The sequence below is a fragment of the Triturus cristatus genome, chromosome 2_2 (genome assembly GCF_964204655.1).
Source record: "Triturus cristatus chromosome 2_2, aTriCri1.1, whole genome shotgun sequence".
In the NCBI taxonomy this organism is placed as follows: domain Eukaryota; kingdom Metazoa; phylum Chordata; class Amphibia; order Caudata; family Salamandridae; genus Triturus; species Triturus cristatus.
This window is the reverse complement of record NC_140582.1, coordinates 1011600299-1011623215: the sequence shown is the minus strand read 5'-3', so window position 1 is coordinate 1011623215 and position 22917 is coordinate 1011600299. Positions and strand designations below refer to the sequence as shown.

At 46.7% G+C, this 22917-nt stretch overlaps 1 protein-coding gene across 1 annotated transcript in view; it reads right to left on the bottom strand.

Moving 5' to 3' along the window:
* MAN2B2 (mannosidase alpha class 2B member 2) overlaps positions 1 to 22917 on the bottom strand; it is a 389507-nt gene that overhangs the window by 76963 nt on the left and 289627 nt on the right. The window contains exon 13 of the mRNA XM_085642446.1: positions 11276 to 11528. Coding sequence (XP_085498572.1) covers positions 11276 to 11528 — 253 coding nt within the window. The remainder of the gene's footprint in view (positions 1 to 11275; positions 11529 to 22917) is intronic.

Genomic DNA, 22917 nt, shown 5'->3' with positions numbered 1-22917 from the left:
GACATTATTTTCGTAGGGCTGTCAGTGCCTCCAAACACACAACCAATCAGCAAATTATTATGGTCCGTGTGCAGATCTCTAGATTAAGAACTTTTTAGATTAGAAGGAGTCCATTCCACTAAACAGTGAGAAAGGAGGGTGGTGAGGAATATGGGGTTAGACAGAGTATCCACCAGAAAGATCATTAAGATCTTATTAGTGATGTGCATAGGTACCAATGCAGTCCTTCCCAGGAAGTGGGTTTGTGGAATGGCTCAGATCAAGAAGCACTGCAGGACTAGATGGGCAAAATGCTTATCAAAATGAACCTGACCGTCAAAACAATAGTGCTTCATGAACATGTGCACTAATGCCCACTTAAGAGCTTGACAGATGTCCAGGACAGGCACTCTGTGTGCCATTGCAGTAGTAGGAGCCTTGCCTCGAGTGGAACGCGCCCTTAAACCTTCAGGTGGCTGCATCTTAGCTAATGCGTAGCATGTTTTAATAAAGGGTATGCCCAGACGTGGATCCCTTGCTCACTTTGCCACTGGATTCAAGCTAGCCTGGCTGATGAGGGATGTCACCCCGAAACCGGTCCCAGGATGCTTGTTTCCGGTCCTGGCCTGGCAGTTCGGCTGAACTGTTCCCATAAGGAACAGGTTCAAGACTGATTTGCATATGGCTGGGTCTAAACTGGGGTAGCAAAGTGAGCTAAAGAACGATGATGGACTCAAGCCAAATCTGTGACTGGGGGTTAGTGTCTGAAAAGATTCAGTGCTCCGTCCATCATCTCCTTGTGTTTCTTAAATGCAGGGGACTATCCAACTAGAGAAAGTGCTTTTCTTCACTGCCTTGCCTTTCTTTGCCCCCAAGAATCCCACAAAGAGCTGATCATCCACCGACTGTCCCTGGTACGGTCAGTGTTGAAAACTAAGAGCTCTTTTAGGATCCAGATGACAAAGACTCATCTCCTCGTTGAGAGGCGAGGTGGGGCACTAAGAAGGGCAAGCTTGCAGCTCGGATCCTTAACAGCATTTTGTCAGAATTTGTTTTGTGTATGATGGCAGACTGAGAGAGCCTGAAGCTTCCTCACACAACAAGCTGACTTATTGTGACCACTCTCAGGGTCAAAAGTCAAATGAACAAGTGCGTAAGGCTCAAAATGGGCACACATTACAGAACCAAGTCTAAGATCCCCTGAGGCATCAACAAAAGATTGGTTGAAAAATGTGTTCCAATCCTCTAGGAAATCTCATCACAATTGGTGATTTGAACAAGGGGTAATAGGGCAAAGGCAAAACAGCCGAAAGAGACAACAAAGATCCTTTAAACCTGCCCAGGGTGAGCCCTTGCTGGGCCAAACGCAGAACAAACACAATACCTCTGACAGTTTGGCCTGTAGTGGGTCTGTCACAACCTTGTTCCGGTGCCTTGCAAAAATTAACTTTATGGAAGGGCGCCTAGTTGCCAAAATAACATCAACAACCTTAGGTGGTAGATCAAATGGAAACAACTGCTGCTGTTCTGTCTCCCTGGATTTAGGTGCAGGTTGAAGAGGCCTGGGTGCAAGACACTGCCCTGCTGCTGCGACAAAAGACCCACCAGAAGCAATAGCTTGATCAGAGCACAGATGCTGATGCCCAGATGTACCACACTCTCCTGGCTGAATCCAGAGCCATTAAAATGACTTGAGCCTGGTCGTTCCTGATCTTCTTCACAAGCTGAGCCGGGAGAGGCAGTGGTGGGAGGGCATCCAGGAGACCCGAGCTCCCCTCTGGGCGGAATGCATCTCCAAGAGAGAGCATTCTTGGGATTGCCAGCTCGCGAAAGTGTTTACATTGCACATTCTTAGTGGAGGCAAAGAGATCAAGTCAGGGTTCTCCCCATCGCCGGAAGATGTCCTGCATCCCCCAGATGTAACTGGCATTTGTGATCTACTAAATGTTGACAGTTGAGTTTGTCCACCATGGCATCTAAAGATTCCGCCAAGTGGTTCAAAACCAGAGAAATGCAGTGACAAATAAGCCATTTCAAGAGGTGTAGATCCTCCTAGCACAGGACCCAAGCCCCACTATGCCCTGCTTGTTGTAGTATCACATGGCTGTGGTATTGTGTGTGAGGACCTGTACCAGCCACCCTTTGATAGTTGATAGGAAGACCTTCAATGCCAAGCAGATCACTCAAAACTCTACAAGGCTGATGTGGAGCCAGTGTTCTGCTGAAGACCAGAGTCCTCTTATCTGCACCTCTGAGATGGCCTCCCCAACCTAGCAGGGATACTTCAGTCACCTCAGTCAGCAGCTGCTCAGCGTACATTATCTCTGAGCCTAACCCTCTTTGCACCCTGCATAAACTGGTTGTAAATTAAACAAAGCTGCCTTAGCTTTAACAGTCTTGAGTGAGGTGTGTGTGTGTAAGCTGCACTCTAAATGTACATGTAAAATCTGCTCTATCTGTGCGAGGGAAGATTGCTCTGCTGATGCTCATGTACTACTCTTTCACATGTAGGAAAAACAATCCCTGTGACATCCTGTGCAGCACTTGCTCTGTATGCTTTGCTCACTCTTTTGCATGGAGTTCCTTCCCCTGGTATAATTTCAACTCCCTCGTTGTAGCCTGTTTTGCTACACCTTCATCCCCTCCTTACACCTTTCACTGATCCACACTTGTATCCTGAGTTTCCCCTGTCACTGTGATGCCTCCCGCACTGCACTTACTTGCACCCTATGCTGTCCCCCCCCCCTTTTACCGGTTCTGCTTTAACCCTGCTACTTGTGCAGTTCCTGATTTGCACCCTGAACTTTTCCCCACTGCATCCTTCAAAGATTCCTCTTTACACATTGATCCCTCACTGCATCAATTAAATCAATCAGCATTTGTAGAGTGCTGTACTGTCATCCCTGGGGGTTTCTGGGGCTTGGGTGCGAGGTCTGTCGAAAAGCCAGGTCTTGAGGAAACAATGGGAAGAAACTAGTAAAAAAAGGCCAAACAGAGGGAAGAAAAACGAGTGAGTGGAAAAGGCAAAAGAGAGGGCAAAAAAACTAGCAGAAAAGGCAAAACAGAGGGCAGAAAACGAGCAGAAAAGGCAATACAGGCACAGCATGATCAGCAGCAGTGCAGGTATTCCTAACACAAACAGATACAGAGCAGTTGGTATCAGTTCGCACATAGAATAAGTGCAACGTTACCATCAGTAATGCAAGATTTTCTGTATATGAGAAATAAGCTTCAGCTACTGCTATTCATATCTTCTGTTGAATACCCAAGGTAGAACATATTTTGAGTATAAAAAAGAACAAGCATTTGCAATGCAATAGGGCTCGCATTCACGCGAGTTTGAGCAACTGGCAGTGTAAATGACAATGCCTTTATTTATGTTTTGGATTTTAAAACATAAATAAAAGGCATTGTAATTTACAATACTAATAGCTTAAACTCTTTTAAATGCAAGACCTATTGCATTGCAATAAAGGGACTTCCCGACCGCTTCTTAGATTGTAAATATCAGAGGAAGAGACCAGCCAGCGACATCTTCAAAGTAGTGATACATACTGCAGTGAAGAAGATGTGTAAGTGTTGTAAATAACACAGACACACGTGTGAAGTGAGAGTTACGTATGATCCGAGCTATAAACACTAACAAAGCGCTCCAACACCTTTTGCTCTGTGATTACACTGTTGCAGATCAGGAGAAAGAGCGGGCTGGGGGGCTATTTCCTGCCCTCTCCGTGATTTGAGGATGCAGTGTGGCATTGCGTAATGGCATTGCTGTCTTTGGCCTAATAAAAAAACACTCCAGCTGTAGTAGGGCCATGGCTTCACCTCCTGGTGCAGTGCGGGCTGTGTTTTATGGCAGGGAGGGAGGGAGGGATGGTCTCGGCTGCAGCTCTGGCCTCGTACAGTGCCCCTGCTATTACTAGCTAGTGAGCGAGAGATGCTGAGGTGGTTGTAATGTTGTTGGTGGTATTGGTGTTGGTAGTGGTATTGGTGGTGGTGGTAGTGGTATTGGTGGTGCTGGTATTGGTGGTATTCGTAGTGGTATTGGTGGTGGTGGTATTGGCGGTGGTGGGACTGCTGCTGGTGGTGGTATTTGTGGTGATATTGGTGGTGGTGGTATTGATGGTGGTGGTATTGGCGGTGGTGGTGGTATTGTTGGTGGTGGTGTTAATAAAACAGGCTTTTGAAAACAACCTGTCAGGTGGCTTCAGTACAGAAGACATTTAACACAGAAGTGCTGTTGTCAGCTTCAGCTTATTAGCAGAGGATTATGTGCTACCTGGAATTCACATGACTTAATTCACTAATCATTTCTAAATCCATTTTACTTGGGGGGCGGGGGTGGTAGAAACAGACACAAGATAATGCCGGGTTAAAATGATTGAAAGCAGAAGCCCGTTACCGGGGCGGCCGTGCTGCCTTAAAAACACACAAGCGGTTTCAGCTGAAGCAACGCATGTCCAGCCAGCAGTAAGAGAAACTCAATAAAGTAAATAGTGCTTACAGACTAAATAACCTGGTCCCGTGTAACAACTGAAGTAAAATGGCCAGTCACCATGAGAGGGTACAAATGAAAACAAGGCCGTACTAAGGAGGGACTAACAAGCCTATTAACGAATCCGAAGGCAGCATTTAGGAAAGACAATGACACAAGCCCATGAAAAATATGGGAGGAGAGTGGGAGCAGCTTCTCTCCCATACTCTACTACAGTAGTCTCGCTGAGCGAGCAGCTCATGCACGCTGCCGCTAGGCTCCACCTAACAATGTTCCTTGAACTAAAGGGTAACAAGAGCACAGCTCATCCTGTGATTTTTGTATACACACTTGTTGTGTTCAGTCAATCTGACTTGCCAGTGCTTGGCCTGGGAAAAGCTCTTTGTGTTTACTTGTGTATTTATCAGAGCATTGGTCATTTTCCTATTGAATTTATAAGATGTGTTCTTTTTCTGAAGAGTATTTGTAATATGTGAAACGGTGCTGAGTAGGTTTTCTCTCAAATATTAAATTAAGGGGTGTTGGGCTTGCTTCTTTTCTGGTTTTGTGTATTCCATAAGCGGTGCAGAGCCCACTTTCACTTGATTATTTATTTTATAGAAAATGTAAGGTAGGATTGCAAGAAACTGGCTCTATATCTCCTGCACCAAAGTGAGGTACAGTGTGTATAGAGTTCAAGAGTCTCCAGAGGTAGGCAGAGGTTAAAGTTATATAGAACCTTACTCTCTAAAGTGGTAGCTTGGTCGAGTAGTAATGCAGTATCAGAGGACAGTGTTAAGCATTTGATGTACATACTCAGCCAGCAAATGAATTCACACACTCAAGAACTGAACTCTAGGCCAATTGTTTTTGTATAAAAATATACTATTGTTTATTTTTAGAACCAAGCAAGCCTGGTACAGGTAAGCATTAAATACTTTTCAGTAATACGTTACTGGATATAGAGCAGTTGAAAAATGCAATAGGAATTGTACTTTGTTTGATTTACAGGGGAGCATGCAACACTTAGCAAATACAGTACATTGAAATGAATAGGCGTTTTCAGTAAATTGCAGGTAAGTTACTTTTTTACCTTACTTTTCTAACTCAGTGCTGGATACCTAGATTCAGCACTGGGACAGGTCCTAGAAACAGGTAAGTAATTACGTTTTGGTTATTTGCATGATTTTTAAAGAATATGTTCAGTTTTCAAAACTCCACACTTAGAAACTCTTTGGAGCAGTACATTGACATGAATGGGCTTCGACAATAAATTGCAGGTATGTTACTTTTCACGTTACTTTTCTAACTCAGTGCTGGATACACAGATTGAGCACTGGTACATTTCCTGAAAACAGTTGAGAAAATGGGTTTTGGTTATTTGTGCGATTTTTAAAGAATATTTTTAGGTTTCAAAACTCCACACTTAGAAACTTTTTGGCGAAAAAGTGTCAATGTTATCCTATGGAAAGAAAACAGGTTAACGGTTCACAGGTAAGTAATTGACTGTGGGAGTTAAGGTTCTGGGGTTAGACTCAGGGGTCTCCCAGGGTCAGTGATGCACTGTTGTTGCACCCTCAGCGGCACTAGGGCGGCTGGGTGTAAAGTGTTGAGGCCCAATGTTATCCAATGGGGGATAGAGGGCCTCCGGTTGGTGGCTGCTGGCAAGCAGGCCACTGGGTTGTGGGAGCAAAGCTCCTAGGGTTAAGCTCAGGTCAAGTTGTGGGACCAAAGTAGCACCCTCAGCGGCACTAGGGCGGCCAGGTGCAGGGTGCTGTTTTGAGGTCGGGTGCCCTGTTGTTTCCAATGGAGAACCTCCAGGACAAAGAAACACTGCAGGCTCGGGGACGAGGATCTTCTGGGTGCGACCCCCACTTCGAGGGGTAAGTTGGGATGTCGTGGGTTGGTTAGGCACTGTTGGTTTGGGCACACAAGGCCGTGGGGCGTCGGGTGAAGGGGTGCCTTGGGACGTCGGATTTTCTTACCCGCTCTGGTCGCGGTAGGGAGGGTCCTCTGGATTGAGGCTGCAGGCGTCATCTGGAGGCTTGAGGCAGGTCAGGAGTCGCTGGATCTCGGGTCAGGATCGCTGGGGGGACCTCCTCGTGATGTTGGTTCACTCAAGCTCGGGCCGGGGTCGGCGGGTGCAGAGTGTGCTGGATTCGCGGTCTCTGGCTGGCACCAGAAGCTGCATGTTCGGTGTTCTCGTGAGATAGAGTCCTTGAAGTGAAGGCAGGTAGGTCCTCCGGGGATTGTGAGGTTGCTGGCTGCAGGACACGCTGGGATTTTGCAGAAGCAGGTTCGAGGGGAGAAAGGCCTGTAGGGCTGGGGCCAAGTCAGTGGGGGTCGTCCTCTTGTTAGCTCTGCACGTCTGTCCGTCTTTCTTTTCTTCTTGGTTCCGGGCTGCTCCCTAAATACTGTATTTAGGGAGCGTTTTAGAGGTCTTGATACAGTAGCCAATGAGCTACTGACCTTAGGGTGACTACACCCTTGGTGTGCTCACCCCACGTGGGGGAGTGAGCACCATCCCTAGTCCTGATTGGGGAGTGTCTGCCATCTGCAAGATGGCGAGCACTGGAGAGCGGGCTTCACCTCGCCTCCCCCACCTGAGGGGTTGAGTTGGCAGAGGTAGGCATACCTCCTGGGCTGGCTAGTTTTTCCCACCGCCTTCCCGCCGAAAGGGAGGGGAGACAGCAAGGGGGCCTGCTCCTGATAGCAGGAGAGCCTGGGGGTCACTTTACAAAGGCTGCCAGGCCTTTGAAGCTCCCCTGCCACAGATGGCTCTTCCTGGCTTGGGGGAGGTGTGAACACCTCCACCCAGGAAAGGCTTTGTTTCTGGGCTCAGGGAGCGTAGGCTCCCACCCTAGGGGTCCAGAAACATGTCTTGTGTTGGCAGGCTGGTGTGTACCAGTCAGGGAACTCACCAGAGGCTGGTCGTTTTTCAGGGGGCATCTCTGAGATGCCCTCTGTGTGCATTTTTCATTAAATCCCACACTGGCATCAGTGTGGGTTTAATGGGCTGAGAAGTTTGATACCAAACTTCTCAGTTTTCAGTGTAGCCATTATGGTGCTGTAGAGTTCGTAATGACAAGCTCCCAGCACCATATACTCTTAATGGCAGCACTGCACATACAATGCCTAAGAATGGACTTAGACACTGTAGGGGTACAGGGCTCATGCACCCGTACCCTCACCACTGGCATTGGGTATCCAGCTAGAGGGGTGACTGATCTATCCCAGGGCAGTGGATTGTAGGCATGACACAGGGATGTGTGCCATGTCGACTCTTTACTATGTTCTGCACCAAAACACGCAGCCTGCAAAGGCAGTGTGTGTAAAGATACAGGGCCTCTAAGGGTGGCACAATAAGTCCCTGGTCACAATCAATCAATCAATCAGTACATTTGTAGAGCGCACAACTCACCCGTGAGGGTCTCAAGGCGCTGATGCTGCTACTGCTCGAACAGCCAGGTCTTGAGGAGTCTCCTGAAGGTCAGCAGGTCCTGGGTCTGAGCCATGCGGATGGGGAGGGTGTTCCAGGTCTTAGCGGCGAGGAGAATGATCTGCCGCCGGCAGTTGCTCTTCGGATGCGGGGGGCGGTGCCAAGGTCAGCAGAGCGAAGCTGGCGGTTCAGGATGTAGAAGGCGAGTCGTTCATTGAGGTACGCTGGTCCGGTGTTGTGGAGTGCTTTGTGAGCGTGGGTGAGGAGTTTGAAGGTGATCCTCTTGCTGACGGGGAGCAAGTGCAGTTCTTTCACGTGGGCTGTGGTGGGGGATGTCGAGGATGAGGCGTGCAGAGGCATTCTGTATGCGTTGTAGTCGTTTCTGGAGTTTGGCTGAGGTTCCCGCGTAGAGAGCGTTGCCGTAGTCCAGCCTGCTGCTGACAAGGGCCTGTGGTACCATTTACCATGGGCTGACCTGTGGTACCATTTACCAGGGGCAGACCTGTGGCCGGAGATGCCAATTGGGTTAGTTTTGGGGAAAGAACACAGGCCCTGGGAACCTGACTGGCAGGGACTCAGGGTACACCAAGAAAAAGAGCATCAGTAGTCTGGCAAAAAGTGGGGGGTTACTCAACAGAAACCCACTTTCCTACAAGCATTCTCAAGGATAGACTCAGTTAGAAAAGCTTATACTGTCCTCCTCCACAAAGTGTTGTCAGGCTTAGGATTTACCTCCTGTTTGATGTTCCGCATTGAAGGGTTTGATAAAGGATGCTCTGCTGCTACCTTAAGACTCCATTTGGCGTCCATCAAAGCATTTAAATCTCCTTGACGGTCTTTGCCTGAAATTGAAGGTTGGATCTGCAGGTTCTTTAAAGGTGTTGACATCTTGAGGCCTGAGATTAGAATTTCTTTTCCAAATTGGGATCTTTTATTGGTTCTGGGTTCTTTGAAAGTCGAACGTTTTGAATCTTTGGAGGCAGTCCAACTGAAGTTTCTCAAGTTTAAGGTGTTTTTTAAGTGGTCATAACAACTGCTAGGCGTAGTGATGAGTTAACTTCTTTTTTATGCTGTCCTTCCCATCTTAGATGTTTTGAAGGCTGTATAGTTTTAAGATTGGGTCCACAGCTCATTCCAAAAGTAATTTCTGCCTTACACAGATCCAAAGAGATTGTTCCTCCAGTTTTGCATTTTGACACTGATGATACACTGAATGTGGTGAAGGCAGTCAGTCTGTTTGTCCAGATCTACCAATTTCAGAAAATCTGGTTGTTTGTAAAGTTTGTTCAGGCAAATAAAGGTGCAAAAGTTTTCTATTTGACTTTGTTGATAGGTAAAGGAAGGGATTTCAGCAGCTTATGTTAAAAATGGTCTTCCTCATCATGAAAATATTCAGATGCGATTAACTAGAGGTTTCGCTGCCTCTTGGGCTCAATGGGGAGGAATCACCATGACGGTTATCTGTACAGCAGCCAGCAGGGCACCTCAATTCACTTTTGTGAGACATTATAGATTGAATGTTGTTCAAGGGTTAGAATTAACCTTTGGTAATCAGCATTACTCTGATTCCACATTCCTTGCCCCATTAATCATGTTACCACCCTACTGGGTCAGGGTTGGAGTGCTTTTTACCACAGGATGATTTGTGCAGTTATTTGCCTTTAGTAGCTAAAGGGGCAGTGTGATGTAAAAGAAATAAAAGAAAGATTGCTTGATACAAGTGCCTAGAGTGAGGCAGAGACTCACAACTGCAATTAGTAATGGGAGGAGGAATATTGAATCAGAGTGATGTCGCTTTCTGGTAAATAATCTAAATAATAATAATAGCAGCTAATTAAATGGCACCCAACGCAAACTGAACACAGCTTATTAGCTAGCTCACTGGTACTTATTTATCGACCTTAAAAGGATGAAAGACTGGTTAAACAAGGATGGAAATTTGTTTGCTGGAGGTCTCTCTGTGGAGGTCTCTCTGTGGTCCCAGTGTCCGTGTTTGCCATCTCTGTAAGCACTCACAAATTAACTAAAATGCCTGCACTGGGTTCTATAAAGACATCTGGGCACGTACACTGATTTACATACCTGTATTTTTGCGGCTGGGTGGACCATCCTTTCCTATAAGCCGCAGTGAGTAATTAGGGGTGTTGCCCTTCTGCCATCATTAGATTGACAGATGCTAACGGGGCCTGTGCCATCTAGGGCAAGCGATGACTTTGATGCATTTTACGGGGCGCTTTACCTGGCTCTTGTCAATAATCCCAGCCCTATATTTGTAATTCATGTTTCCAGGCTGCACAGGAAGTAAGCTTTGCATTAAAAGGTTTTGCTTATTTGCCAGTAGTATCTGGTTTTCCTGGGGGCTCGTGCCTCGGTTTGATCTTTGTGAAACGGTCGTCAGGTGTTCCACCCGCTTTTTTAAGTCCTGAGATGAGGGAAACAGTCTGGTCATGGGGCATACGGTTCAGTATTTTCCGACTGATGGTATTTCCCGGACTTACTAGTTCTTTGTGCGCTGACAAGCCCCGGGGTGTATGTACGTGAGCAGCTGATGGTTATGGAAACAAAGGAAGCCATTGACTTGTTTACATATTTAAAGGAACTGCATGTGCCTGCATCATTCATTACCGCTGCGTGTCAAATGACGCACTGCACCTGACTTTGCCTTCATAGCTCGTCATAGACAACAAGCATTGGTAATGCAATATATCTGACAGTCTCCACAGCCGCTTTGGCAATGCTTCTTCTCTTTTCTCATGATTTGTATTGAACTTTATTTTTGGAAGAGCTGCGGAGCTTTCACCAATATATAAAACAAGCAGTTGCATTGCAATAGGTCTCCAATTTACGCGAGAGCTATTGCATTGCAAATTGTTGGCAACTTGGCATCACGGACAACGGGAGGGAGGGCAAGGGGGGTGACGGCATGGACATTTATAGGGAAGGAGGGAGAAGGCACGGACAACGGGTGGGCGGCCAGGGTTGGGGGAGGAGAGGAGAAGGCACGGACAAAGCTGCGTGACGCCACATGTGCACGAAGCATATAATACATGTACCATGTAACAATCAAGTAAAGGGGCCAGTGGCCATGAGAGGATACAAATGACGACATGGCTGTACTAAGGAGGGACTAACAAGCCTCATAATGAATCAGAAGACAGCATTTACAAAGGACAAACACACAAGCCAATGAAAATAAGGGCGGGGGAGTGGGCGAAGTTTCTCTCCGTACTCAAATACCACAGCTCTTCACAGAGCAGCACTTGCACGATGGCTCACGCTCAACCTAAAAAGGATGTGGCAAAATTATGGTTTGGATTATCATTCACCAATTTCAGTGCTGCAAACAGGAAACAATATGACCTTGATGAATCATATTTACTTACCCTGGCGACTGTGTTATTCACGTAAGGTTTGAATGGCCTTTTTTGCATTTGATATCCATTATCATCGGTGTATATCACCATGTTGGTGTTTAAATCTGTGCTTGTTCGCATGATTGCTTCTCGATTGAGCCCCAAGGGCCCTACTTTATATTCTTGCTCTATGCGGTGACAAAGCAATGTCATGTCATAGCCATCAGGCACATTGTAGATTCTGGAATATACTGCATAGAGATAGTCCTGCTCATCTGGCTTACTAGAAAAAAAAGGAAAAGGAACAATCAATTAGAAGTTCCTTATCTACAATGGTTTTGTCATTTAGATGTATAGTTAAGTAATTGAGAAGAACAATTTACAAGATAGGGACTCTTACATCTCTGAAGGAATCAATAGTCAATGCACACGATAGTATGTCACATGAGTTGTAATATTTAGGTTTGTCTGCTGACAACGTGAGAGTAGGATATGTTTGATTAGTGGTCAACACATGCTTTGCATCAACGATTTGATTAACATTCTATGATTTCTCTAGGAGCATCTCCACAATTCAAACATGCGCTATCACTTGAAATAAGTAACATATTAGGAATCACATCACATTGATCCTAATTGTCACCACAGAAAGACATTTTATAGCAAGTAGTGCCAACTGTTCTCACCAATTTTCTGAAAAGCCATCCAAAGAGGTCTTAGAGAAGAAATTTATATATTCTATGTCCGACATTGTCACTCTTTAGCCATGTTATACTTTAAATGCCTGCAACTCTTTACTTATACAATGGACTAACAGCCCCCAAACAATTGTAAATCTCCAGATGTGTCATACAGCTACACACTGCAGTGATTTATAACTTTCCATCCAATTCAAAAAATATTTAGGCACATGCAAGTAAAAAGCACAATTTATAAAGCTGTTCTGTGCATATTTTCCCTAGTTCTTTTTGTGCAGAATCTCCAAACTGCAGAAATGTTTTATGCATAGGCTTAGCAAATTTCACTAACAGAACAAGTTACTTACCTTCAGTAATGCTCTTTATGGTGAACTCTACCTAACTGAAGATTCCTCACCTCCAGGTGCTAGACTGGATGCAGAGTTTTTTGGTAAAAGAACTTCCCCTGCACGCTGCTATCTACGGTCGTGTGGCTCTGCATTAACTTCAAACCGCCCCGCATGTTATGCAGTCGAGTCGCACATAAGTGCCACCCATGCACCATGATGTACGTTTCTTGTCTGTACCCATTCCCTGCCCACTGGCATGGAGAATGAAAAATTATTTACAGTGTGCTCAATACTAATAGTTTACTATCCACACATTTAACAGTAAGGTAAGGAAACTGTCTTGTAACTGTATTTGTAAGTACATTTTAAAGGATTGAGTATACTATTGAGATGACTACCAAAGGCTGTGAGTGTATGTGAGGAACCCTCCCTGATGAAAAGGATATAGTGCATGTACCTCTTCCAGACATAATTTTGTAGCACGTGAAAAGTCGTGTTTTTAATACTTTCGAATATTTGTGAATACTATGTTTGTACTTTATATGTGATTATATTGACCAGTCTTTTTTGTTGATTATGTCTTCCCTTTGTTACCAGTGAACAATGGGACTTTGACTTTAAGATACCCGTTTTCCCAAACTGGTATTTTTTGTATTTTCATTACCTGATTCTTTAACTTCCAAAAAAACATAGAGCAACTGCAGATGGGTATTATTCCAATATTTTTTAATTATGCAGTAATTACAGCCTCTTTTGAATCACATTAATCTTCTTCACAAAGTTTGCCTGACTGGAGCTGCTGGCCAAGTTTTAAATAAATGGTGAATGCTGCATGTGTCCGAGTTTTTTTCCCCAACTAACGCTCATGGCCTGTGCTGCAGGCTTTCCCTCTTTCCATCCCTCAGAGGCATCTGCTGACCGTGTGCTTGCACCACCAGAGCAGTTTCTTGCTATATGTTTAGTCTTGAGAGGATTTTCATTCTTCTTGGATATCTGTGTGCTCCTTGATTTGCTTGACATTGTTGAATGCACGGCGGGTCCCTCCATCGTTTATAGTTTTACTACACACTCTGCCTTGTAAGGATTCATTCTTCTTGGATGCTGGTGAGCGCCTTGAGTTGCCTGACAGTGCTGACTGTAGTGCTAGCCTCTCCATCAATGATCCGAACACCTTTAGCTGGGAATATGCTCGCTTTTGGCGATTTGAGCATTGTGCTTCATCATTCACAATACTTACTTCTGTTGTTCTGTCAATAATGCTGAGGCGACACATCGACCAGAGAGGACCTGGACTCCGAGGGTGGCAACACTGGACCCAGATGACGGGCAAGTGGAGCAACCTGCCCCGCGCACCTGAAGGACACAGCAAGGCAATAACCATTTTCCAGGGCCCTTAAGCCTGACCATCTCTTTGCACACACTTTCCAGATTCCGCCTATTAGCAAGCAACTCAAGGGGGGATAGTTTGTTATAAAAAGGTTATGGGGGAAAGTACGCCAAGATTGAACCATTATAAGTATACGTATGAATTGCTATAGCACAAATGCCAATAAAATATGGTTAAAAAAAAAACAGAGAGGACGTGGGTAAGTGTTGTACCAAATTGTTTCCTAGAGCCTTACTGACCCCAGATAATAATCCATCGCTCTATAATCTATTGTTTATTTTCTACTATTAACATGTTCAGTCTCTTATTCTTCTCTTCCTTGGAGCAGTGAGTACTATATTTAGGTTTTCATATTCAAATTAAAATTTGCTCCTCCACATTTCCCTAAAATCTCCAACACCTCTTTTTTACAGCTTGGCTTATAATCTGTGAGCAGCCTTACAATTTACATTGGGGTTTGGCACCTTTGCACTATTTGGGGTTGTTTTGCATAGGTTAAGGAGAGACCGACTACCCAATTTTGCAAGTGTCATCCATGTAAATCGATGGTACTAGCCTCAATACTCCTTCATTACTTAATTATTGTTCTCATCTAAGACATGTTCCAGGTGTCCCACAATTAGTTGAGTTCTGATGAAGATCTTTTATCTTGCAGACAAGGACGCAAGCATGTTGACATCACAACAAAAAAAGCTCATTTACACTGAATTAAAAAGATTATGCGGAATTGGATTGAACATTGTGTTTCTTGTTTGTTTGTTTTATGTTTATACACTTTTTTACTCACTTTCGTTATTATTTGTCTTCTTTGAACATAAAAGAAACGGAGCACTTGTTCTTTAGTATATAATATCTTTTTAACTATAACTGTTGAAATTAAAACTCTTTGATGATTAAGAGGCTAGCATCATTGTCTTCAGGGTCGAGCTGGCCTAGAAGGCAATCAGAGAGTGCCCCAACTGCTGGTCTGATAGGACAGTTGTGGACTGGATTTTTGGCTGTTTATGGGCCTGTTTTATGGTCTGGTGTGCCGCTTTTTCGTGTTGATTTCTCTGCTATTACCAAAAAGCATTGCCTGCAGCAAGGAAAAATGCATACACTGTCCCATACCTTGCAAAACACCTGTACAGCATTTCCTTACAAGTTCAAAAATGCCCAACAGCTGTAAATGTGGGCCACCTTTTTATCTATCTGACTCACTAATGGGAGCTACTCTTAATTTGGTGCCAGGGCCTATTTTCTGTACCACACTAAACTTGATTATGTATGACCATAAGCTGTCACTGTCTTATCTAACTTGCTATGCTCTGTAATTAATTGTGTTTTTCAAATGAGTCCTAGAGAACTACTGGCTTCAATAATTGGACCTGGCTGTTAAGGCAATATTGCTTCATGAACCTATGCAATGACGCCCCCGTGGTGGACTGACCGATGTCAAGAACAGACCCTCCACGTGCCAAGGCAGTGTTAGCAGCCTTGGTCCTGGCGGAATGGGCTTGCAGACCTTCCAGAGACTGCTTCTTGGCCAGTTCAACGCAGATCGTAATGCAGAGGACTATCCACTTCAGAAAGGTAATCTTCTACACCACATTGCCTCTCTTTGCTCCAGAAAAACTCACAAAACACTTGAGGGGGACCAGAGAACGCTGGAAGAGTGATCGATTACCCATCGTGGAAGGGAGTCAAGGCTTTTTGTCAGAAGCACCATGTTGTCGAGGAAGAAGTTAGTGTATAGCAGTTGCAGTGAAAGTGCCTGAAGTTCACTCATGTGACACACTGATGTAACTGCAATGAGGAAGACAGACTTCAAGGTCAGGAGATGCAGCGAGCAGCTACGCACTGATTTTAAGGGAGGAAACCTAAGACATACCAAGACCAAGTTAAGGTCTCACCATGGAATTACAAATAGCTTGTAAAGAAATGCGAGTGTCAAACTCAACTCCTTTATAAATCTCATCACAAAAGGTGATTTGAACAGGGACACTTGGTCCAGCAACGTAGATAGGCCGAAAAGCAAAGACAAATAATTTTTTATAGTGCCCACTGCGAGGCCTTGCTGGGCTATAGGCAACACAAATGAAAAGGACATCCAACAGCTTTATCTATAAAGGGTCAGTGTTGCGAACACCACACCAGACTACAAATTACTCCCGGAGCCTAGAACAAATGGATTGTGTTGAAGGGAGCCTGTTAGTAAGCATGACATTCAACACGGCAGGTGGCACATCAAACCCAGTAAATCGCCACCACTCAATCTCCACATAGGACTATGTAGATTATGTAGAATCTGGCCTGTTGCTGAGACTGGAGGTCCCGGCGAAGTGATAGTCTGATAGGAGGACAGATGGTCATGGCCAGAAGCTCTGTGTACAACACTTTACCAGTCAAAACTGGAGTCATTAGGAGTTCTTGATCTTCTTTGGAATTTGGGGTTGGGGAGGCCGAGTTGGGAAGGCATACAAGAATCCGGTTTTGCATTCCAGCTGGAATGCATCTCCTAATGGGTGTTCTTGCAGAAACTCCAAAGCGCAAAATTGTTGAGACTGTGTGTTCTTAATGGTGGCAGAAAGATATATCCAAAGTGCTCCCTACTGTTGGAAGACGTGCTGTTTCACCTTGTGATGCAGACGTCTGCTCAGTTCATCCGCTCTGGCCTCCAGGGACCCGGTTAGGTGATTCTTCATTAGGAAGATGCCCTGGCTCTCCAACCACCTCCAGAGACACACAGCCCCCTGGGACTGTATAGTGCCAGAGGCACTCCCATGTATTGGGACCACATGATGACCTTTGACTACCATTATTTTAATTAACTTTTGGTGTTTTCCTGAATGTACGACATCATGTTTCCTGCATGTGCACTTTTTCCCTCGAAGATTTCTTTTGTGTTTCCTTGTAGTTTCAGAGTGGGAGTGCTTTCACAGAGCAGAACAGCCTTGCCAGGAACAGAACGTGAGGGATGTGCAGTTGAAAGCATGAGAGAGAGAAAGGTGTGGAATGTACTTCTCGGTTTAGGAGTGTAGTGTTATAAGCAGTGGAGCACAAATGTGCATTGTGTTGTACATTGGGAAGTTTTATGAAGATCTTACTATTGGCTTTGACATGCCCTCATGCCATCTTGAATTCTGACTCTGTCTAGCTTGAGCTTTGCGCACACAGGCAGGCCCCCCCTAAAACTCAAATTATTTAGGCTATTCAAGTTCAATGTGTGGGATGCGTGCTTGATACCTTTGAGAGCAGAGATTGTTGTTGCCAGAGAAATGTGTGGAATGTACAGCTCTGTCTCGGAGCCAAAAAACACGGACCTGGCCAGCTTCTGTCTTTACCTTGACACAGACCAGTACGGTCAGCTCAGTTTTTCGTAACAGAAGAAAGGGGGCGAGGTTTCTAGGAACTTCTCCTCAGGTTGAGTGAAAGGTATTAAAGCAGAAAGTCTTAGTGCCCATGCAGGAGCTCACTGTGGAACAGACGTGTTGCCAAAGGGAACTTGTTTCTAGGGTAACAATGGAGGCTGCTGCTTGGCTGTCAAGGGCTCCTCCAGCTAAGTTGGCAAGAATGCAGAGAAAGAGCGATCGGTGAGGTGTTTTCTTTTGATTATTGACATTGTGATGTGTGAGTTTGTCCGTGTGCACATTCAAGTCTCCAGTGGTTATAATCAATCAATCAATCAATACATTTGTAAAGCGCACTACTTACCCGTGAGGGTCACAAGGCGCTGGGGGGGAGGGGTGCTGCTACTGCTCGAATAGCCAGGTCTTGAGAAGCCTCCTGAAGGTTAGTAGGTCCTGGGTCAGCCGTAGGAGGATGGAGAGGTGTTCCAGGTCTTGGCGGCGAGGTGGGAGAACGATCTGCTGCCAGTGGTCGCTCTTCAGATGTGGGGGACGGTGGCGAGGGCAAGGTCGGCGGAGTGGAGCTGTCGGTTCGGGGTGTAGAGTCGTCTGTTGAGGTATGCCGGTCCGGTGTTGTGGAGTGCCTTGTGTGCGTGGGTGAGGAGCTTGAAGGTGATCCTCTTGTTGACGGGAAGCCAGTGCAGGTCTTTCAGGTGTGGTGTGATGTGGCTGTGGCACGGGATGTCGAGGATCAGGCGAGCAGAGGGGTTCTGTATGCGTTGTAGACGTTTCAGGAGTTTGGCCGAGGCTCCTGCGTAGAGGGCGTTTCTGTAGTTCAGCCTGCTGCTGACGAGGGCCTGGATGACCGTTGTTCTTGTTTCGGTGGGGATCCACCTGTAGATCTTGCGGAGCATGCGGAGGGTGTTGAAGCAGGAGGACGAGACGGCGTTGACTTTTGCTTGGTCATGGAGAGTGTTGAGTCGAGGATAAATTCCAGGTTGTGTGCGTGGTCGGTGGGTGTTGCTGCTGCTCCCAGTGCGGACGGCCACCAGGCGATGGCTTTCATTCCTTCCTGGAGGTTGGTTTTGGCGGTGAGGGGGTCCTTGGTGCGGGAGAGGATCAGCTGGGTGTCGTCGGCATAGGAGATGATGTTGAGGTCGTGCAGTCTGGCGACATAGGCGAGTGGTGCCATGTAGACATTGAACAGTGTTGGGCTGAGGGATGATCCTTGGGGTATGCCGCATATGATCTCGGAGGCTTCGGAACAGAGAGGGGGAGGCGGACTCTCTGGGTTCTGCCGAAGAGGAAGGAGGTGGTCCATTCCAAAGCCTTGTCACAGATTCCTGCGTCGTGGAGGCATGTGCGTAGGGTGCGGTGGCAGACAGTGTCGAAGGCGACTGATAGGTCCAGGAGGATGAGGTCCGCGGTTTCGCCGTTGTCCAGCAGGGCCCTGATGTCATCGGTGGCAGTGAAGAGGGCAGTCTCTGTACTGTGGTTGCTGCAGAACCCGAACTGGGACGGGTCCAGGATGTTGTTCTCCTCGAGGTAGCGGGTCAGCTGTCTGTTGACGGTTTTCTCGATGACCTTCGCCGGGAACGGTAGCAGGGAGATGGGCCGGAAGTTCTTGAGGTCCCTTGGATCCGCCTTGGGTTTCTTCAGTAAGGCGTTGATCTCGGCGTGCTTCCAGCTCTCTGACCTTGCGGAGAAGGGGTGCGATGGTGGCGCTAGCTTTGTTGAAGATGTGGTGTGGGCATGGGTCTGACGGAGAGCCGGAGTGGATGGTGTTCATGATTTTGATGGTGTTGTCGTCGTTGATGTTGGTCCAGGTGAGTAGGGGAATGATGTGGGTGGTGGCCGCGGGGTCTGAGGTGTTGATTGTTGTTGGGGTGGTCAGGTTGTTGAAGCTGTCGTGCATGTCTGCGATCCTGCGATGGAAGAAGGTGGCGAGGGAGTCGCGCAGGTCTTGTGATGGTGGGATGTCGATGGTGTTTGAGCTGGGGTTGGAGAGTTCCTTCACGATGTTCAAGAGCTCTTTGCTGTTGCACGCTTTGTTGTCGAGTCGGTCCTTGAAAGAGGCCCTTTTGGCGGATCTGATGAGGTGATGGTGTTTGCGGATGGCGTTCTTGTGGGCTGTGTAGCTGTCTGGTGTCTGTTCGCGGTCTTGTAGGTCTGCGGTGAACCAGCTGGCTTTCTTGTTAGTGTGTCTGTTGGAGGGTTTCTTGATCGGGGTGAGAGTGTTGGCGCAGTTGTCGATCCAGCGTCTGAGGTTGCAGGCGTCGGTATCGGCGTGGTCGGCGGGTGGGCTTAGGGCGAGGGTGGTGTTTAGCTGGTCTTCGGTGATTTTGCTCCAGCTGCAGCGGGGGATCTGTTTGGTGCGGTGGTGCGTGGTGGGTTTCCGGAAGGTGAAGTGGATGCAGCGATGGTCGGTCCAGTGGAGTTCGGTGGTGTGGCTGAAGGTGACGTGAGGGCTTGCGGAGAAGATGGGATCAAGCGTGTGGCTGGCGGAGTAGGTGGGCGTTGTGACGAGCTGTCTGAGCCCAAGGTTGGCGAGGTTGTCAATCAGGGTGGTGGAGTTGGTGGTGTTGTTGTTCTCGAGGTGAAAGTTCAGGTCTCCGAGGAGGATGTAGTCTGTGGAGGCAAGGGCGTGCGTGCTGATGAAGTCGACGATGGAGTCGCTGAACTGAAGCCGGGTTCTGGGGGTCTGTAGACGAGAGTTACTCTGAGGGTGATGTTGGGATTGGTGTGGATCTGGAAGTGCAGGTGTTGGGCGATGCTGAGGGTGTCGTGGGTGCTGGTCGAGATCCTGAGGGTGTTATTGTGGATTATGGCGATTCCACCTCCTACTCCGTTGGTGCAGTCCCTGCGGGTGATCTTGCAGCTGTCCGGGATGGCTATGGCGATGTCAGGTGCCGTGGAGGCGTTCATCCAGGTCTCTGTCAGGAAGGCGACGTCCGGGGAGGATGTGTCGAGCAGGTCCCAGAGTTCGACGGCGTGTTTGCGTGCGGAGCGGGTGTTCAGTAGTATGCATCTGTGGTGGTTGCGCCCTGTCATGTTGGGCGGTTTGGTGGCTCGGAGGCTGGTGAAGCTGCAGCTCTGGCAGGAGAAGCCTCCTATGGTGTGCTTCGGGGCGGCCAGAAAGCAGGTGTGTGGTCGTCCAGTGTTGAGTGCGTGGAGGGTGTTGGCGTTGTCGTGGCGTCGGGTGTGGAGGCGTTCGTGGGGGCCAGGGGGTCTGGCGCTGGGCGCGGACGGGCTTGCCTTAGGCACGCCCGCTGCACGGCTGCGCAGCAGTCGCCATATAAGGGGAGGTGGGAGGGAGGAGGAGGCGGGGAGGCGAATGGGCGAGCAGGGGGGCGGGGACGCAGGGGACGCAGCGGTGGGAAAAAAATGGAGGTTAGAACGGGTGGAAGATCAGAAGGGTACAGTACAATGGAAGAGGAAAGGGGGAAAAAACTGAATAAAATGGAATACAACACAATAACAGAATGGGCGAGTAGGGGGGCGGGGCTGCAGGGGATGCAGCGGCGGGGAAAAAACTGGAGGTTAGAACGGGTGGAAAAACAGAAGGGCGCAGTAAAATGCAAGAGGAATAAGGGGGAAAAAACAGAATAAAATGGAATACAACACAATAACAGAATTAAAACAGAATACAACACAATAACAGAAAGCAAAATCAAATCATATGATGTATTTAGTGTATATAGCTTTCTGATTTCTTGCAGTGGACGTCCAGTATTATCTGCTTGTATTTTATTCCATGTATTTTATTCCATGCATTTTAACAGTTGCATTTGCCTACTTATAAGTATGTTATTATTGCTTGCACATACATATATATATCTCAAGATACATTTGAATGTTGTTCATTTGACATCTGGAAAGCCTTTTTGTTAGAGAGTGTTGCACAAATAAAACCCCATGCCTTATTCTGAAAACTGTCTTTTGATGTGCCTCATTTTATGAGTGAAATCCCTTTCCAGGTGTTATTATTGCTTTGCCTTGTGTGTGCCTCCGTGTGGGGGTGCAGTATTTTCTATTATTCGGGAGGGCGAAGCAATACAGACCGGGCTCAGGACACAACTCCGCCCTGCTTGTTGCAGTACTACATTGCAGTGGTGTTGTAGGTGAGAACATGCATCAGCCTCCCCTTGATGGATGGCAGGAAGGCCTTGAATGCTAGGCAAATGGCCTGCACTTCCAATAAACTGATGTGGCGAGGGGTCTCCAATTGAGATCAGAGCCCTCTGATCTCCACCTTTAACAGATGACCTCTCCAACCCAGCTGTGATACATCCATCAGCACTGTCTGTTCTGGGTGAGAAAAGGAGTGGGGTCTGCTACTGGTCAGGTTGCGGTCAAGCAGCCACCACTGCAGATCTTGTGCAGTCTCCAATGAAACCTGGATGTCACCTGACAGATTTCCTTTGTGCTGAGCCCACTGAAACAAGATCCCACTACAGAGACCGCATTTACCACCTAGCAAAGTGGACAAGCAGGATGCACAAGGTCAACAGGCCAAGAAGCCTCAAAGCTTCTCTCACTGAGATCCAAGAACAAGGCTGAAACATTGGGATCACAGCCAAATGTTCTGGACTTGTGGAGGAGGACAGGCCCTGATCTGCATGGTGTCCTTTGTAAGGAAGCATCTGTGAAGGAGTTAGATGTGACTTCAGCTCATTGATCAAGAACTCCAACAATGTCAGAAGCTTCCCTGTCATCTGGAGGCGGTGTATAACTGACTGTGTGGCTAGCACGCCTTCAACACAGTGTATTACAACAGGGGTACCCCTAATAACGTTTCCTATATCAGGGTCTACATAACATTTTTGCGAAAAACATATAGGAAACTCAATCTACGGTAGGCTAATTAGTTAAGAACAGTACGAAATCCATGGGTCTGAACAACTAGCTAGAAAAGTGTGTGCTCAAAAGCTACAAAAAGATGGGTGTATAATCTATTAAGACAGAATCACAAAATGCACACTTAGGACAGCCAAAGTGCCTTTCCCTTTTTAGGACAAAATCCCTCACTCACCACAAAGGTGACATGCTTCATCATGGGGATTCTCCTCTCCAAGGATAACCTAGTTCCTTGGAGGGCTACCACCCTCTCATCTAGAGAGATGAGCTCAGGGATGTTTTGAATACCAAATAGGCTATCCTAAATCCTTATGTGAAAGACAAGAGTATGAGAGAAGGCGCAGCGCAAAAGAATAAATAAGTGAAGAAGTGTAGAATAAAACTAGATAAGGGTTGTACAATTGAGAATTTATTCATATACACCCTTTGCCAGGATTAAAAACAGAGCACCAGCGGTATGGATTTAGAACCGCTCCGGTGACAGTGAAAAAAGTGGTCAACATGTTTCAGCCATACTGCCCATGCGTGGGTCAGGCTTTCATCAGGACCTCCAACAGGTACTGCTGCGGACAATGTGAGAACAAGTGCAACAAAAAAAGGACACGGAGTATAATTAGTCAGTGTATAAACTCCCTCCTCAGTACATCATTTGGAAGGAAGAGGAGTATACCTAAATTACAAAACAAAAAAATTTAAATCAAGAAAATACTAATATTACATGAAAAACGGTGTACAATGTGACTCTGTGAATAGAAAAATATTTTGAATATCTTACCTGCATTTGCTGGGTATTCAATTCCACCTCAGCCTGGCAGCCGCTCAGGAAGGGGGCACCGCTCTACAAGGGAACCGTGTAAATTGTAATTAACATAACATGTCCTTCCTCTGCCTATGGGTGAAATCTCACTCCTATAGAAAGTCATGGAGGCATGTATACACACTCAATTACAGAACTAAGGAAGAGACAGGGAACTTGTAAATGTGAACAAATCTTATTGATATAAGTGATATGGCCATACGTTGTATTTAGAATAAAAATCAGAATTACTATAAAAGCCCATGGTGCATAAAGGAC